At 40.7% G+C, this 20,035-nt stretch overlaps 1 protein-coding gene across 3 annotated transcripts in view; it reads right to left on the bottom strand.

The window, feature by feature from the left end:
- The window catches only part of cdk19 (cyclin-dependent kinase 19), a 55,804-nt gene that overhangs the window by 9,094 nt on the left and 26,675 nt on the right, over positions 1-20,035 (bottom strand). For all 3 annotated transcript variants that reach the window (XM_051409926.1, XM_051409925.1, XM_051409927.1), the window contains 8 exons: positions 11,370-11,427; positions 9,934-10,065; positions 8,944-9,087; positions 8,090-8,159; positions 7,895-7,967; positions 7,495-7,592; positions 7,170-7,248; positions 2,370-2,615 (listed from right to left, as the gene is read on the bottom strand). In XM_051409926.1, the coding sequence (XP_051265886.1) occupies positions 2,370-2,615; positions 7,170-7,248; positions 7,495-7,592; positions 7,895-7,967; positions 8,090-8,159; positions 8,944-9,087; positions 9,934-10,065; positions 11,370-11,427 (900 nt within the window). The remainder of the gene's footprint in view (positions 1-2,369; positions 2,616-7,169; positions 7,249-7,494; positions 7,593-7,894; positions 7,968-8,089; positions 8,160-8,943; positions 9,088-9,933; positions 10,066-11,369; positions 11,428-20,035) is intronic.

Below are 20,035 nucleotides of genomic sequence, written 5' to 3'. Positions count from 1 at the left end.
CTATATATGTGATAGACTTATATGTACGCCTGATAATGTCACCCCCATGTGGCCTCATCAACACAGCACACTCAAAAACTGCATTTCCACCGCAGGAACTTTCCCCAGGGACCAGGCACTTGTTTCCACTGCAGGGACTAGGGTCTAAATTAAGTTCCAGGGACATTGTTATGTAACACTTTAGTTGGATAGTCCACCCACAGATAATTTATAGAGTATTTGTAACATTTGGGTTAACCCTAACCCTAACCCTACTGTTCACTTTTGCCTAACCCTAACCTTGGTCTATAACCCTAACCCTAACCCTAGCCTGTAAACCTTCATGAACATACCCTAACCAAGATGTTTTTGCACCTAAACCTAACAAAACCTTAACCACAGTGGTTTAATATCAGAAAAGGGTTGTTGAATCTCAACTAATAAGCTGTTCAAATGTTATAAATACTCTCTAAACTATCTTGAGGCAGACTATCCAAATAAGATCTTACCAATTATTTTAAACTCCCCAAATTTCCAAAGCAAAGGGCCACAGGTTTGATTCGAACCCTGGACCGCTGCGGCAAGGACTCGATACATGGTCGCCAGCTCTACCAGGTGAGCTAACCGGGCGCCCTCAGCTAACATTTTTGAAAATGTGTAGCTGCAAAACAGTTTGTTTTTGTTCACAATGCATTGACACATCGACCCAGAGCAGGCCGACAACGATGTCCAGGCATTGTGGATTTATGGTCACATTTTTAAAAAAGTATTTTCTTGGCTTTTTATTGCCTTTATTTGATAGTGACAGCTGAAGACAGACAGGAAAGGGGGGCAGAGAGAGGGGATGACAGAAAAGGGACGCAGGTCGGATTCGAACACTGGGCCGCTGCAGCAAGGACTCAGCCTCGGTACATGGGACACCAGCTCTACCAACTGAGCTAACCGGGCGCCCCCACATACAAAAATTCTGTGTAAAAACATCAGCGGACTTATCTGCCTAATCTTCAGGGGTTTTTAAACCGTGGTGGGAATGCAGACAACAATATGCTGAAGTTAGTTTCTTGAAAAGTAGTTGCTAGGACTAAAAGTTCCAGGAACTTTGTGTAGAAATGGGGCTATTCATAGGCAAGAGGGGTCATAATAGTCTCCACTATCACTTGACACATGCTCTCTCTGTACTTGCCCTTTTTTCATCACACTCTCTCCACCACTCAGAGATCTCCCTCTCTCTGGCCCCGCGATAAGACTCGAGCCAAAGATATAGAAGATGCCAGTGGGAAGAGAACGCCAGCAGGCACCGCAGTGATTTGCTATCAGCTCTGCAGCAGGACAATGTGGAGTGTACAGTCTTTATCAGCCAGCCAGCAGTCAGCTGTTGTTGTCTGGTGTATTATACATGTATGTGTGTGTATGTTTGCTGCCAAACACACATATTATACACACAGAGATCACACTGCTGACATTCTTTAACATCAGTCAATTATTGTATGATTAATGAAACATGTTTATGTCTATAATATGTCAGAATTATTGCTTAATTATTCTTGTTTTGTCCGAGAAATAGTCTGCAATCTAAAAACATTACATGATAACATATAGAAAATTTAGAAATTTGCCCCCCCAAAATTATGAATGGTATAATGTCATTTAAGCTGACTGTCCTGTTCATCAACAAAAATTGACTCATTGCTACTCAAAGGGTGCTAAGGTTAGATAAGACTGGGCTGTCCTATATGTTTCTTATCGTTAACAAATTATATGAAAAGACCAAAACCAACAACTAAACTTCCCTACCGTGTAAACAAGCTTGCTATGGCAGAAGTTTCATCCCTTCTGCCATAGCATTACTCAACAAAACTCCCCGGTAGCCGTTATTAGTAAATACCGGTGTTGTGTTTAGATGTCTGTGCTGTGTTTAAATGTATATCCTGTGGCAATGTTGTGTGTATACGTTTATGTACAGACTGTGGCAACAAATTTCCTGAAAAAGACAATAAAGAATCTATCTATCTATCTATCTATCTATCTATCTATCTATCTATCTATCTATCTATCTATCTATCTATCTATCTATCTATCTATCTATCTACCTACCTACCTTGTCTCTAGCTCTAAACCCCTGAGCCCTTTGGTTCCTACTTATGACATAAATCTTTCAAAAAAGCTCAGCTTATCACATTAGCGAAAGCAGTAAACAGTGAACTTGGGGACTATTTTTAGCTGCGGATGAATCCACATTTGATGCACTAGTATTAGTAGTATTTCCGGCAGCAGGACGGTGTGTGCAGGATTGAGTCAAAATAAACTATAGTGTGTGTGTTCATGGTAATAATGGAACATTATGTCACACAGTGCAACAGTGTGGCTCACTTCTGTAAAATCCCACTAACCTGGTATTCTGACTGTAGCACCCCAGTGCCTGAGGAGGCCCCAGAGGGCCCAATCCGAGGCTTCTTGTTGGGGGGACCCTGGTCCTGGCCGTGTTGCATACCCCCGCCGGCGGTGCCCCCCGTGGCTCCGGCGGTGCCGTTGGTTTGGGCCGAGCTCTGCTGGGAGGGGGCCTGCTGGGCTGCCGTCTGCTGCTGGTTCTGGGCCTGAGTTTGGCCTGTCGTCTGCTGGTGCTGCTGGGTCTGGTTCTGCAGATGGACACACAGGGCAACCGGTAAAAGCTTTGCAAAAGTGAGTGAGTGGCTGCAGGGAGTGGGGAGAGGTAATCTGATCAGTGTGTGAAATCATTTTGGTTAGTTGCTTGTAGTCTTTTTGTTCTTCCCTCTGTTTCCTCTGTCTACCCACCTGTAGGCTTTTCTTTTCTGCTTCTGACCCACTTTCCCACTGACAGACTGAAATACAATCTAACTCTGCAAAACATCATTACTTTAAGGAAACATCTAAATAAAAGAAACTTGTAATGGACATGAGGAAAGACCAGACACCTGGTAAGATAGATAGGGTTTTAACAGGTTACATTTAAGACCTTTTTTAAGACTATTATGAATGCAATTTAAGACATTAAATTATTTTAAGTCATTTACTAGCAAAAAGTATGAAGGATATAAAGGAAAATCAGAATTAGTAACATGACGGTCTTTTAAATATGTAAAGGACAAAATTTGGAACAGCTCACCAGATGGCATCTATTACAGATCTAAAAACAGGTGTAAAAGCGTTTCAATGTACTTATTATTTTAGTATAAATACTACTACTTCTTCTACTATGTCACAACTTTCACTTCAGTCTGTAGTGTAGCAGAGGCTCAGCAGTGTTGTCCTTGTTTGTTTCATTCAACATGTCGTCTATGTCCCATGTTGACTGAATTTCTGCCTTTTGTGTGTGAATACTGTGTCTAATGTGTAGGTATCTTATGACATAATTAATCAAAGTTAACCAAGCCCCTCACACTGCTCAGACTAGTGTGAAGCAACACAGTCAGATCAGGTGTTGCTTCTCAGAAGTGACAAGGAGACGTCTATCTCTGTCTCTGTCTCACTTTCCATTCAGATTGCACAACAGCACTCTGCTTTTTAAAACCATGCTGCTAGCATGGACCTGCTTTGGTATTGGGCTTTTTCTAGCACGCCACTCTCACTTCACTCGCCGTCTCTTGTAATGCAGCGATGACACACAATGACAGTGGTCCCCAGTTTGGACACATTCAAATTTAAATATATATTCAGATCCGAACTAACATGTTAAAACACCAGTCACAGCATAACACAAACAGACTAGACTGAGGCATTGGTTAAACAGCAACTCCTCCTCCTCCTACAGTAAAATCTCGGTTTTGGCTTTAAAAGGAGCATAGATAGATATATCAGCTTACGTTTTCCATCAGAAAGGGCTAACTGATGGCAAGGTAAAGCGGTAAAACTATTCTAAATATAGAATACTCTTAAACTGATGATTGATTTTAGTAGGTGAACCTTTTTATGTGGCTAAAACATGTTGTGTTGCTGCCCCGGTCCACAGCAGTGCATCTCTCTGCTTCCTTCAGACTTTAGAAACAGTTTAATTTAGTGGTTCCTAAACTGGGGGTCAGGCCACTGCAAAGGGTCACAATACAAATCTGTGGGTTTGTGAAATGTTTAATTAGAGATGGAAGAAGAAAAACTTCTGCTACACACATTGGTTTAATTTTTTGAAACTTTTCTCTAATCTTTGCTGAAATACTTGAGAGTTTTATGTGTATGATCAATCATTCAAATGAAAATATTTAAGAAGTTTCGAGGCAAACTGTCTCTTTGGTGGAACTGCTAACAACTCCAACACATCTGAAACATGACAAGGGGTCTCAACTCTCTGACAATGTGTTGTATTTTATAAATCCCTCATATATTTTTTTATGTCACATTGTAATCTGAAAAGTGACTAGTAACTAGAGTTGAGTGGGTACTTGGCTAAAAGGAGTATCCATACAGATAATTTACTTTTTACGATTATAAGTATCATCAGAGTAATATCCGTTTTCTAATGAACAATCCATATAGAAACTTTCATAGAAAAGAAATGTTGTGTTAATTGTTCTCTCAGAAACATTGCTCTGAAGCTCAAATCTCTTCTGTTCTGTAAATAGTTTGCTAATAAATACAGCAACTTCTGATCAACTTATATCAATACCAGGCTTAAATGAACAGCTCCCGACCCCTTCCTGTTAAGCTCTGCCCATTCAGAGAACAGATACGGATACAGATCATGGTAGTCCTACTAGTAACTACAGATGGCAAAAAGTTTAATATTTCCACTTTTAGTGGAGAAAGTCGAATAAAATGGAAAAATGACAAGTACCTCAAAAGAGTACTACGTAAATGTACTTAGTTACTTTCCCCCATTGGGGCTCAGTCCTGCTGCAGTTTGTTTCTGTGTGTACAGTGTGTCCCTGCCTCAGGCAAAGTCAAAGCTGAATCCCCGTAGTGATTCATCACACTGTAATAATAGCTGAAAGAACCAGCAGAGACTTTTAACTCTAATGCACTGCAGGTTTCAGGCCTACTGTAACATCTGTTTAATATGTAACAAAACTTGCTCTTCTATCGGTGGAACGCAAAACTGTCCAGATGCATCTGGCGCACTGAGATGATCAAACCATTGAAGCAATTTCTGTGCCATACTTGTAATATCACATAATGCCCTGGCAGTGCTAACATGAACTCTTTATTTTAAAGCGCTAAGAAGTTATGAGTCCAGGAAGTCAGTTTTTCATCAACATGCACATTTAGCGGCACCCTGTCATTCACCATCTCTCTCCCCCCTCATTTCCTGTCATCTCCCTGCTGTCTCTATCTAATTAAGGCTTAAAGTGGCAAAAAACAAGTATTCAAATTCAGATTGTTCTAGTGTCCATTTGCGTTTTGTTGTTTACAATAAAAGCAATAAAACACAAACATCATGCAGCATAGTGATTTATATCTGAACAGATCATCTGCTTTGTGGCATTTGTGCTGTACTGTTTTTGTTATTATGATATTCTTATGATTCTCTGACTTATCATGTTCTTAACAATGTGTTGGCACACTGATAGACACCAATGTGAAAACATAGAAACATCAATTTTGTCCTTACCAACCACCATTGAGCTTGGATTTGAAGGAGCTTCCATTCTCCGATTTGGTAATATTAAACACTGTAGTGAGAAATGACTAGGGACCAATCAAATGCTGTACCAAACTGTACTGAAACACAACCAGGTGGCCAGTGAACAGTGAAATATGTTTGAGAATGTGGATGCAGCCAATAAATCAGACTGCTCTGTTATTATTATCAGATTGCTAGATTGCCATTGCCAATACTGTTGTTGCTGTGCACCTGTCTGTCTGTCTGTCTGTCTGTCTGTCTCTCGCTCTCTCTCTCACCACAACTGGTCGAGACAGACGACCACCCACCTAGAGCCGGAGGATCTGTCCTAGGTTTCTGCCTTTTAACAGACAGTTTTTCCTTGCCCTTGTCACCAAGGTCTTGCTCATGGTGGTACTGTTGGGTCTCTGTAATTAATGTTTTAAAGAGTTCGGTCTAGACCTGCTCTATTTGAAAAGTGTCCTGAGATAACTTCTGTTATGAATTGACGCTATACAAATAAAATTGAATTGAATTGAATTGAATCAGGTGGCTAACAAATCAGAGATTACAGCTTGAGTTTGAAAACCCTGCAGCCCTCACCTGGAGAGCTGGTCTGACTGCTGCTCTGCTGTGAGATGGTAATCAGCTGCTTGTGTTTGTGCAGCTTCTGTTTTTCTTCCTCTGTCATTATTCTCTTTGGACAGTAATACAATCTCAATACATTCCACATGCGTCCAGCCTCACACTGCAGTGGGGTTTGGAGCTCTTCTAATGCAGAGGTGTTTCTAACTTTTAGATAAAGCACCTGACACTGTGTAGTTCCAGTTTTTAGTGATGCTTTTAAATGTCACTATGTAAACAATGTACATTTAAAATATTCAGTGTTCAGGTATTGACAGAAAACATTTCAACACATGTCTAATAATTCCCCCTTAAATCACATAAAATTAGATCCTGCAAACATTATTTCATCCTCTATTTAAAGTGACTTTTCATAAAGTTAAAAATCTCTAATCATAATTAAAAATGCATCTTGACTGCTATTGTATTGTCATAAAGGGTATAAAGTGTCGATTTTAATACTGATTAAGTCATGTTTCCTTTTAAAATGAGGTCCCTTTCAAGATATGGATTGTTAACTAGCGATAGTCTACAATATGCTGTACAGCTTTTCAAAGTCCAACACAGAGGTGTGTTATTTTTCATAACCACACAGGTTGGAATGTATTATTCTTAAAAGTGTGGGCTATACTATAACATATATACATGTCTTCTATTAATATGACGGAGGTACCTTCCAAGAAATAAACTGACATTACAGATTGTCTACAATATGCTGTGCATGTATTTAAAATAATGTCCAAAACAGAGGTGGGTTATTTTTCATAACCGCACAGGAGCCGTGTGGTTATCTGAAAATAATGCACATTGTCCAGAAATCAGTAGGCTATAAATCCAAGCAATCTACGCAAATTCAAAACCTGGTGTGCATTATTTTTTGCACAAACAAATATAAATACAGTGTGTGTCTATATTCTGAAAGCTATTATAATGAAGTAATGAAATGACATGGTGGAGTGGCCAGTTGACAAAATGATTTTCATGCTGTGAGTTGTTTTCAGCAGAACTAGATAATTACCTTTTCTGTCTTCTCCTCAGGCTCGTCTTCATTTAGAAACTCTCGTTTTGGGTAGGGGATCTGACACCCAGCGAAGACACTAGAGGCAATCAGAGAATCAGTGATTTTAATGTTTCTGCATTAACACACTAAACCACTCTGATTCAACTGCATACCAACCAAAACACAGCCCCTCCCCTCAAAACAAAGGACAAAACTAGAAAGGTAGGTCAAAGCGTAAATAGCAAATTCCTCATACTTAAAGGAGTAAATCACTGTGGGCCTGTTTTTCTTTTGCTGAATCAAGACAAAGGAAAGCCTTTTGCAAAAGTTTACTAAGGCTCACTCAGTGGTCGGTAATGGGTCCTCCAGGAAGTACGGGTCCTGCAGTGCCTGCTCTGATGTGATTCTTTTGGTGGGGTCCATGGTGAGGAGTTTCTGGAGCTGAAGCCAGAGAGGAAAAACACAGTGATACACAGTAGTGATGTTTTCATAGTTCGGGACGTTTAGCTTCAAAATGTGTTGGTGTGATGTTTATTTTCAGCAACAAGAAATTGTGTATCTAGAAGATGGGCATTTTACATACAAATGATCAGTTTTAGTCATCACTCTTAGTATATCACATTTGTCATACACACACAACTATTTCAGGTTTCTACGTGTTCTGTAACTACAAAATTTCCAGATTTGTCAAATCAGTGCAGATACCCTTTCCTTATAATGTGTGTGTGAGTGTTTGTACCTACCAACAGAAAAACTTTACTGTCTGGTTTGACTTTATGCTTCTCCATGTATTTGATTAAGCTGCTGTTTGCGTACCTGTTAGATGAGAAAACACAACAATATACATAAAGAATCTGTGTGATATGTATTTGATATTTTGTTTACATATTGGTGTGTGAGTTTCTGATCACGGTCAGATCATCACGGCATCCACTCACGTTGTCCTCCTGAAGTCTTTCTGCAGCGTTGGGTACTCTGGCATCTTCCTGATGTCTTCCCAGTCCTTGTCTGTGGAATACAAAAAGACACAAATAAGCTCGTAGTTGTAAACACACAAATTTACCCAGTATATGTATGAGACTCATTGTTTTAATTTTTTTTGTCAATTTTTACAGAATACTTCTGGACATATATTACTATATTGTGAAGAAAACAAGGTCCTCCTGTGCTGTTTTTTCCACCAACCCGAACCTAGTGCTAGTGGTCTGGTGCTAGTGCTGGTTCAGAGTTGGCTCAACTTGAGAACCTTCTGAAAACCGGTTTTCTTTTCCACGGGCTAGAGAGCCACCATCGAGCCACATCATTAAATCACTGTATACGTGTCCATTAATGCTATTGTTACCCTGGTTTGCTAGCTGGCTAACTGGCTAGCGTTCCTGGTCAAGAGCCAGCAAAACGCAAAGAATTGGTTTGATATCAGGCACCGGTTTCGAACCAGCCTTGGTGGAAGAGAGGTATAGAGAAGACACAGAGAAGTACACACACATAAACATGTAAACATATTTTTGATTGTTTCCAAGAAACTCCAAAGGGCAGCTTTAAGTTAACGCTTAACAGAGTTGTAAAACTTTGGCTGTAATTTACTTGACATACATTTATTACTTGTGACGCAAATCCCCTTTATACAAACGCAGAACAGTGGTTGACTCTGGTCGCCCACTGTTTCATCTAGTCATTATATTGTGCTTAGTGGATGATAACGCTCGTCTTCACAAAGATGATTCAGAATCAAAACAGCAGACTGTTTCCTTGTGTGTGCGTGTAGCAGTAGTTTTGTGTGTTGTGTGCAGACCTGCAGGGAAACCCATGACGCTGAATATCCTGTCCAGCTGGTCATGATGGAAGGGGTTACTGGTTTTGATGTCTTCTTGGCGACAGTGAAAGATGGGCTCGGACGTTAGCAGCTCCGCAAAGATGCAGCCAATTGCCCAAATATCTGGTGCATGTACACACACACACACACACACACACACACACACACACACACACACACAAACATATAGATGCCACTTAGTGTTCTTGAGGTGCATTAGCTGCAGTGCATAGTCTGGAATCTTGGAATAACTGAAAGATGGACGTTAAAGCTTTTTATGGCTGCATGCACAAGACTTCGAACCAGTTTTCACCCAAACGATTGCTGATCTTAAAGGCTAGTTGTTTTACCATTATTTTCTGTCTTTATGCTCAGTTACAGCAAGTTAACTGACTGCTGGTCGTAGCATGTTCAATGGACAGACATGAAAGTGATATGGGCCTTCTCATCTAACTCTAGAAAACAAATAGGTGTATGTCCCAAAATCTCAAACAACTCCTTTAAACTGTTTTCATATCTGACCGTCTCTCTTTCACACCTCACACACATTTAGAGATAATCAAAAACACAGCGGTGACCTGAGACACTTGGTAGGTGCTGAGAGTATGACCCATTATGACGACAGACTGACACTTCGTGTTCCAGGAATGATAAATATAGACATGCAGACACACCCGCTTCATACCACAGACCAAAGATCACATTGGTACTCGGAGCTGTCAGCCAGCAGTGTGCATTCCTACTCACATTGAGAGACCTTGGGGGGACATTAAAAAACTGATCATGCTGCTAAAATAACAACTATCATCCACTCCTGGTGTGGATCCAATGCACACCTACACAAACCGGCTTCAGTTGAGCAAAACACCAGTAATCACAATCCGTAGTGCAGAGAGATGAATGTTTGTGGCTGTGTTCACACACACATACATGTGTGGGCTTGCTTTGAACATGTGACTCCACACTCACCGATAGCTTTGGTGTAGTGCCGCGCCCCCAGCAGAAGCTCAGGGGCCCTGTACCAGAACGTCACCACCACGGGATCAAGGTCCGCCAGTGGCTTGAGGGGAGAGTTGAAGAGTCTGGCGAAACCCATGTCAGCTACAGGAGGTGTGGGGAGAAGACAAAGCAAACAAAGACATTATCAGAGAGTGGAGTGCAGGCTGGCCTCAGGTCCAAGGTTGCTGTCAGGGTCTCAGATAGCGCCTCAGGCACGCTAATCTGCCAAAGACGCGGAACGTAGATCCGGATGGTGTCAGTTCAGTTAGGTTTCAGGGCTAAATAATTTACAAACACAATAGCTAAACCTGACCTGACCTGTACAAGGTAATATTTCAATGTAACACAACAGAATAATTATCCAGTAGTCACACCTATTTACAGAGAAGTGTGTGAAGCAATCTGTAAAAGCATCTATCTCTCTAGACCTCTGGAGCTCTCACGCTCATCTACTCTCTTTTACCTCTCTTTTCTGGCCAACATGAGCATGCATATCTAAATTAAAAATAATAAAGCCAGCATTCCAGGTCCACATAAAGATATATAACAATAAAATAACATCAAAGAACTTTTGTTGCTTTATGGAGTGCTGTTTAGTTTGCTCTCTACCATTAGAGAAGCAGTGCAGGTTAGCTCCCAGATTACACTGTTTTGCATCCTTCGTCATACATATTCATACTTTTTTCAGCTTTTATCTACTAATTTATACTTTAAGTCAGAAACTCCATTCAAACCTTCTAATGTTCCACGTCTTACTCCTACATTATGAGTTTAATTCAACTTTTAAATCCCATTCATACTAATAAAACCTTTTCCCGCTTTTCCAACTCTTCATATTCCTTCAGCTGCTTTGCTGAAAATGAAAGAAGCCAGCAATTCAGTTGAGCATAAGCTTTTTAACAAACTTTAAAATTCCACATCTTTCATATGCTATTGATATTATTCAACTTTTAAAGCCAGCAATGCAATTTAGCATCAGCTTTTCAACATCTGGCATTCAAACCACTATTTCTTGAGGAATTGCTTCTCTAGTTAAACGGTGAACTTTCTGTTGTTCAGTGACAATACAGGGAAATATTCACCAGCACCAGATATACTGCAGAATATCCAGCTGCACTGTAACAATAACTTAGTACTATTACTGTGTGCACAGGGTTTAAAAATAGACTCTAGCATTGCAGCATTACCCTTCAACAGCCCCCCTGGCCAGATGGCTTATGCAACAGTACCGCTCTGAGCTCCCTGTCGACCTCTCGGAGAGAAGGTTAAACACAGCAGCTACTGGACACTCAAACATGTCAACAACCTCATTGATCCATTACCATGATAATAGCAGAATCTATAATTTGTATAATTTGCAAAGCTAAAACTGTCAGGCAGTTGACAGAATTATAAATCCGCCTTACCGATTTTAACTCTTCCTCGTTCAGGACCTTCCCCCATCACCAGGATGTTCGCTGGTTTCTGGAGGAAACAGATAAATATTAGATACTGAGTGTAATACAAACCATTTAGTGCTCACTTTAATTTAAAAGTGTTATACTTCTAGTGTAATAGCCACATTGGACAACACTTTTACCCAATTTATCTAATTTTATCAGAGATTCTCTTTTCCAAAGTAATGTTCATCAAATGTTGTTTTTGTTTTTGCCTTTATTTGTCAGGACAGCTCAAGATGGACAGAAAAGGGATAGAGGGGATGACACCCAAAGGGTAACAGGTCGGACCCAAACCCAAGACCACTCAGGACTCAGCTTTGGTAGATGGGGTGCCAGCTCTACTAGGTGAGCTACCAGGGTGCCCCATGAACGTGAACATGTTCATGTTCAGTTGCCTGTATTGGCTGCCCTGTTTGCTATTGAACTACAGGACCACATGAGCATGTCAGTCTACCATTTTGAATCCTGTGAATGTGGTCAAACCCGCTCAAGCACCTGGCCTTGTTCGTCTGGTTTTAGGTGGGGAACTTAACTAACAAGGATAAGCTTGTTAATAAAAGCTGACTACTGACCCGAATGAACTGGAGACAGTAGCGTTTCCTAAATGCTATGCTGAAATACTGTCCAATATGTTCTGTTAAAGCGGCAGCATTTTTTTTTTTAAACTTGGGTGCAATGGAACAAGCTGCAAACACAACACTGCTATATCATCACCTTATGCAGCTGTTATAAAGAATGTGGTAGCAAATAATGCCTTAATCAGCATTTAAAAACTTGTTTATGGTCTGATAAAAACTCCTTTTAGCTAGTCGTCGGTTTTGTCTGTTGTTCAGTGCTGGTGTATACAGTGGGTTATCTTTCCCTGAAAACAGCTGCCTGCTGGTACTGGAAACAAGGCTGATGAGAGTGGTGAGAAATAACAGCATGAACATATGCTCAATGTGATCCAATTTTATTTTGAGAACTTTAAAACGTGGTTTATTCATTTTTTGGCCATTTCTCGGAGGCAGTGTAACATAAAGGCATGTAAACAACACTGACATATCAGCACCTTTTAAAGTAGTAAAGAGGCTACAAAGTGGATGATAATTTTCTGTTGGTTCACCACTAGACCTGCAACAATAAGACAATTCATTGATTAGTTGTCAATTATTAAATTAATCCTCTATGATAGTAAACTGAATATCTTTAGGTTGTGGACAAAGCAAGACATTTTAGGACGTCAGCTGGGGCTTCGGGAAACACTGATTTTTTTTTCTCCACCATTTTATGGATCACACAGTTAAATGATTAATCGAGAAAATGATCAGCATGTGACTCAAAAAACAATCATTACTAACTTGCAACACCTTTCACATTACATAGTCATTTGAACCATTGTCACAATAAAACATATTGATTCATTCCAGCAAATAATTTTTTTATCTGTGTTTTTTACTTGGAAAGCTATAAGCAGCATGAAGAAGTCTGGTTGAGCCTTTCACCATGGAGGTCACAGAGAGGGCAACACACACACGTTAGCACTGATGAGGTTTTAACTCACTGCTATTCGCACCAATCAGATATTATATTTATTACATATAATTATGGGTTATAAGTACTGTCTTGATATTCACTAATGACCCAAACACTATCAAACAGGCATTCGGCTGCACATTCAATCAGAGGGAGAATGTCCCAGGGCCCATATTCTTTAAGTTTACATGCACTGGGACGTGGCTGTCTGTGCCAATGTGAACCCTCTGGCTCGGCCGACTCAGATCTGACTGGCAAACAGGTCTTGTTGCTATAGGAACAGCACTAATAATGAGGTCTGTTATTCACGCCCACAACACAACACACCGTGATCAGCAAACACAAAGACAAACGTCTCTTAAAAGGCCAGGGGAGTTCAGGCTCACCAGCTCCTCTTTCAAATTCTAAACAGGCCTAACCGAATTAATATGCCCAGCCTGAACGCATTCATTTCGGTTGTTTGACAATTAGTTATTACCTCTTGAATGTTCTGTAAAAGACCTGAGTGAGTGTCAGTGCCTCTTCAAAATACAAAATGAGCTTGCAACAAAACAGCTGAGGAAGTTAGTGTCGCCAATGAAAAACCAAAACATACATGGAACTGGACAAAAGAGACCAAGTGAAGCTACAAATACTGCTGTTGTTTACAGCGTGTGTTTGAGGTATGAATTGATGCTATTCTGAAATATGCACCAGATTGTGTTTCACACCACAAAATTGAGACTTCCTCTTGCATTCATTCAGTAAAATCAATCAGTTACAGTTGGTTAATTTCATAAATGGATCAGGAGTCGAGGGAAAATATACGGTCTCCATCCCACTGAGGACCATTAAACTCATCCCTTAGGGACATGGCCCCCTTCTACAAAAACCATCTATATCTTTGTCTCAAAAACTAGGCCAGTTCAGGAGCCAGCGGTGCACTTATACAGCAGAATGGGAAGGTTGATAAACAGGCTGTCCTAAAAGCAAAAGGTCACAGCCAACAGGACCATTAACAACCAGTTCAAGTGTAATAATGAACCCCTACCTACTGTATGCATTATTATGGCACTGGTGCACTTAGTCTGAAAAAGTACATTTGGAATTTGTACAGTCAAAATTACTGTAAATGTTTTTAATGCCTTATGTGCAGGTCTGCTGGCTGAGCATCTACTGCGTGACTTTCTGAAGGAGATCACGTTGACATGGTGTTTTTTCTTGGGCATTGCATTTACTTAGATCTAGTGCAAACATAAATACAAAGAAAAGATTACTGTGAAACCACTTCAAGGTTCAGTTTGTATGTCTTTACATTACATCTAAACATTGGCATTAATAAAAGGTAATAGACATGAATCCTTTATTGACCTTTGTTACATATAGTTATTACTGTCAAGAGTAGGGAGCACATCAGTCACTAATCGGTAGACAAGATTCTCCCATAATAATAAACCAAGAAATGTATTAACTGTCCTTTAATTTTTTTGAGTGATGCATCATTAAAAAGCGATGCTGTAGTTAAAGTCCCTGCATGTATACAGGTCAACAGAAGTAATAATTCACATTATCTGCCACTCCTAAATCTTTATGAGTCAGTCTTCATAACAGCAGCATCAGCATCTGTCCAGTGTTGCTGCAGTCTGACTGTGTGGGACAGCTAGGGATACGGCACTGTACATATACAGTATAGTACATAAAGCTTAGTCTGCATTTACTACAATAACAGATCACCTTCAGTAATGTCCCCCCTCCCTGTCAGAGATCATTGGTACAGTCTGCTGAGATGCCTTTTGCTTTGGCCTGCAGAGTTGCTAAGTCAGCATCTTGACTCAGCTAGCCATGCAGCACAGTGGGCTCGGCACTGGCTAGAGGCTGTTACATAACCCTTGCGGGGGCGTAGGGGGGTGGGAGGGTTGGTGGGACAGCGAAAGAAAAATGGAGGAGTGGCAGGACTTGTGGGGGATGGGAGCTATGCAGTGGTGCAATGCAAAGCACATGCCTATAATACCTATGGTGCAGAGAGACGCAGAGCATGCACCAGCACAAACACACAGTTATGTAACAGTCAAGTACTTGAGCCATGAAGGATGTGATGGTAGGAACACCTTCCCCTGAAGTCAACCAGACAACAGCACACTGCATGTCTGTCTTGCTCTTGCTCTAGCATGTATAAGCAACATGTCCAGATTTCATTTAAACTTTGAAAGCAGCAAGAGGCCTTTGGGACATTTTCCATGAACCGCATTTTGATTTGTTATAATTCACAGCCACAGACAGAACTGTCAAAGTGCCAGGCACCTGCACAAAGATGATACATCTGGCCAACAAGAACCAAAAACAGCCATTTGTAGAAGGAAATTGAAAGAGCTCTTTGGCCACAATGGCAGGAAGCCCTGGTAACGAGACAGCAAAATAACAGCCTAAACTGCAATACATCAGTGCACACTTGCTTACAGTTTGACAATGGAGAATTCCCTCCAGCTCCAGTGAAAATAGTTATAAAGGGCGTTGGTGCTCAGATAAGACTGGTGTGACCTTCAGGGAGCAAAACAACCACGCAGCTCCTGTGGGAGAATTTATGCTGTAAAGGAGAAGCTTATCCTCTTATTACTGTGTTACTTCTTTATCATTAAAATGTGTGCAACATTTTATCCAAATGCCTTTTGCTTTTTCTTTTAAACAGTGTCATGCAAATATTAGGGCTGTACTAAATAGCTCAAGTTGACATTCGAATTCTAAATCAACATCTGAATGCAGCGCAGGTCTGCACTTTAAAAACGTAGCGACCAGGTTACTACAGTGTCTCTGTCTGTCTGCTCTGCTCTCTGTCTGCATAAAGAGCTGCAGGTCTGTGTGTCTGTCTGACGAGGGCAGGGCTCAGGTACACACAGGCTTTGGCTGCATCCACACAAAATCTGGCACTGTGGCTCCTTCCCGCAGGGTTGTGCGGAGGTGTGGCCTTGTTTATTTGTGCTAATAACTTTTTATTTCTCTGATTCACCGCTTAGTTCTTGGTTATGCCACTCCTTCATTTCATTCAGATGGAATTTAAATTAATTTAAAAACCTTTTCCACAGAAGACATTTTTTTACCTTCTTGCTGCTTTTTGGCTTTATTTGTCAGGACAGTCTTGAGAGATGGACAGAAAAGGGAGAGAGAGAGAGAGGGGGGGGGAGAGAGAGAGAGAGAGAGAGAGAGAGAGAGAGAGAGAGAGAGAGAGAGAGAGAGAGAGAGAGGGGGGATGAGATGCAGCAAAGGGCCACAGGTCAGATCTGACTCCATGGCCTCTGCAGCAAGGATCCAGCCCTGGTAAATGGGGCGCCAGCTCTACCAGGCGAGCCACCAGGGTGTTCACAGAAAATGTATTTAGTTTAATACTTGACATTTTTGACAGTTGATCATTTAAATCATATTTTAAGAAGAGATGAGGAAGGTTCAAAGATTCTCATATGAATATTTTCTGATCCTCTAGTAAACTATATCTTTGGAGTCTGTTGGTTGGATAAAACAAGCAAATGAACTAAGTTAATTTGAGCTCTGGATAAAGATAATGTGATGACCACTGCATGTTAAACTGGTTGCTCATTTTGGCCTACAGCCTAAAGGGGAAAATATGTGATAATTGTTAACTTGGATGTTAAGGTTTCACCGATTGATAGGCCAGGGATCATTATACCGATATTTGTTAAATTATTTGATCGCTGGTCTCTATAAAGGCCAATCAGATGTCACAAAACACACAATTTCTCTACTTTGGCTTCACCGGTCAGTTCTTTATTCATTGAAAGATATTTGTTATGCTCAAATACTCTTCTAATAACCACTGGAGGCTGTTATAGTTTAAAGCTGCAGTAGGTAACTTTTATAAAAATAACTTTTTGGCATATTTGCTGAAACTTTCACTAGTTCCTGCTCCTAATCGCATTTGCAAGAATCCACCGGGCCTGAACGAAAACAACCAGTCAGAGCGAAGACAGATAGTCGATTGCTGAGTGTCATTCCCAGGGCGTCAAGTACAGACACTTGACACTTGAGAGACTCAACAATCAACTTCTTCAAGCTTCCAACCCAAAGCATCTTTATATCTTTCTCAGCTCTGATTGGTTGTTTTTGTTCAGAACCTGATTTTTTTCACAGATTATCTGTCTCATGTACTTCTGTCAGGATGAACAGTTGTCAAGTCATACTTTCTCATCTCCTAATTTTAATACCTAATATAAATTGTTGCTAAGAATAGTTAAATCAATTAATAATTCTACATGATGATTAGAGGGCTTCAAATAGATCCTGTAATCAGAATTGGTCAATACTGCTTCCAGTGATTGGCGATTGGCTCTAGAAATCCTGATCGGGGCGCCCTTATTGGATGTGGCCAAATTCTGCGCTGACGCCAGTAAGTGAAGAAATTCTTTGCTTCAGTGCAACCAATGTAAAACATTAGTCTGGAGGCCTGAATAAACAAGTGAGAGTAGTGTGAGATTAACTTGTGCGACAGGACTACAAAGTGTCTGACATTAAGCATTTAGTGGACTTACTTTCTGACGTCAGATTCTGGGAATGACTTGCTTACTGAATCCCTCAAAGCAGAGAGTCAGCACATTTTTAATGGACACATTGTCATTTCAGCTCAACAATAGACCTTCTTGGCGCCGAAACACAGCGACTGCAATGGAATCAAAAAAGCTCAGACAGACGCTGGCAAAGAGACAGACCTTTTAATGCCTGCAGAGTTTCACCATGGATTGTTCCAAGTCACCAGTGAGAGATGGAGTGTGAAAGACTGAGTGCGCTCCCTGATCCCTGCTGGTTTACATAATGTGATGTCCAGCCACCACATGACCATCGAGGATTGCCGGGGATTACGCAAGAGTGGCTGGCTGGATTCAGTGAAGACAGATAGACGTCTTACTGCTCTGCCCTCTGACTTCTGAACACACTTTATCCACTAAAGAGTATTCAGAGAATTCAAACAAAAGCTTAGCTACATGTCAGTGAGACTGTATAATCTCACTCATTCATTCTCTCATGAGCATTATCTGGAGATAGCCTCCAGATTGTCTGACGTCAAAGCAGTGGTGGTGGAAATCAAATTAAAGTTTTGCCACATAATCTGATGTGTTTGGTTAATTATACTTTTTTTTCTTCACAACCAAAGGCCCAAATGTTCCTCGCTGGGGAGTGACAGATGCAGGGAGAGATGGAAGACACATACAGATGGCTGTGGGAGTTTACAGTACACAGTCAGATATGAGACAGAGAGAAAGAACATTGCTTCAATTCTGTAATTTTAGTTTTTTTTTAGCGACTCTAAATTGGTGGCCTAGTCGTATAAGGCTCTAACCCACCAAAATTAGCAAATATTGTCAGTTTTTTTAAATGCAGGAAAATACCCAAAATAGGCAACAGTCCAATATGTCACATTCAAAGACAACAGGGTTAGTAAACAGTATAATGCAGCATTTGTCACTTGCTTTGAGCTGCAAGCATTGCCTCTTTCACTCAGCATTTTTGATATGTTGTTGTCTATCTCACTGTCTCTCACAGTGCCAGTAGTCTCGCATTGCCATCCTGTCTCCTCACTACTGTGTCAGCTTTCCAGGTTTAAGCGGATAAAGTGTCAGTGACCTGTCACCTTATTTCCTCTTCCATGGAATCAGAAGAAGTTCTCTCACCTCTGTCTTGCCAGTATTGCATCTGAGTACAAAATCGCTGTTGCACATTGTTCCCATAGACTGTAAAAAACAATAAATAATGCAGAACTTCAATGCGCATCATAGCATCGTGACGGAAAACGAGCTGCTGATTGGACCTGGAGCCAATAAATACCCGTGACTACAGCAGAGTCATTTGATCTTGAAATCATGCCAGTTGTATCTTTTTCCTACTGAAGACAAGCGCCAGATGTTAGTGGTGTTTTTGTCCAGCATAAAAGGGGCTTAATTGTACACTCAAATCACACTTTTTCTGTGCTGTAATAAAAATAAGTATGTTAACAGTTGTCATTATCTTGATACAAGCAGCTGCTTTACTGTAGCTGTAGGCAAGCCAGAAACAAGAAGCACTGGTTCAGTGGCACTTAGGTATGAATCCTCTCTAACATGATGAGTGTATCACATATATATTTTTAGTGTTTAAGTGTGACTCAGACAGTTGACTTATCTTTATGAATTTATTCATTTTAGTTTCTCCAAGCAGTCTTAGGGTGTGTCATTGTTCAAGCTGCCTATATGCGGTGCTGGGAGACGCTACGCCACCAGTTTGACTACATTCCCTTATGCATTCGGGTAGCATAGCTATTTTTGAAACTGTGTAACAACAGCACAGCCAAATGCTACATTGCTACATTGCAAAATGGACACATTTTTCCTGTGAACATGCAACCATTTTGATTTCATTCCTGTCATTCTGCCATCTTAACAGAGATTTTAAGACACACAATGAGAAGCCCTGTGTTCTGGCTCCAGTCTGACTCCCAGCTACAGAGAGCGAGATCTCTCTCTAACCAAAGCACTGTGGGAAAACAGAGGTGGAGAGGATCTCACAGGAACCAGCAGTGTGTTGCAGCCAGGTTAAAGGGTGGACGAGAGTCAGACAACATTCAGAGTGCAGGACGTTCTGCTCCACAGGCGTCACAACCAAACTGCTCCAGACAATCACATTCATAATAACACAGCACACTGAGACATAACAACACCTCCGCAGATATAACACAACTCTGCTTGTTGGAATGGATCAGTGTGGCAGAGGCAGACCACGTGTATCTTAACAGAACAATGCCTTTTTTTAGGTTAGGTTAGGTTTACAGCTAGTGTCAGATTGTGAGATATCAAGAGAAGTTTCTGATGGGAAAATAATTCTGTGTTGTGGGCTAATTATTTATTTCTTTGGCTTACCACCACTTTTTTCATATAAACACCTGATTTGCATCTAAACGAAAAAGAAGCTAACATTAGCATAAGTAGCAGCTTATGCTAGACAAAAGCTGAGCTGCTTTGCGCTAAATTCTATTCTATCATTTTTTATTCTTTATTGACCAATAGATTTACAGACAACAAGCTAATATTACCATGGCAGTGCAAATCTTTAGCACACTCCTGAGTGCAAGAACGTAAACATACAGAAAATAAAATTAGGCA

The sequence above is a fragment of the Dicentrarchus labrax genome, unplaced genomic scaffold (genome assembly GCF_905237075.1).
Source record: "Dicentrarchus labrax unplaced genomic scaffold, dlabrax2021, whole genome shotgun sequence".
In the NCBI taxonomy this organism is placed as follows: domain Eukaryota; kingdom Metazoa; phylum Chordata; class Actinopteri; family Moronidae; genus Dicentrarchus; species Dicentrarchus labrax.
The sequence above is the reverse complement of the archived record's forward strand: the minus strand, read 5'-3'. Positions and strand labels throughout refer to the sequence as shown.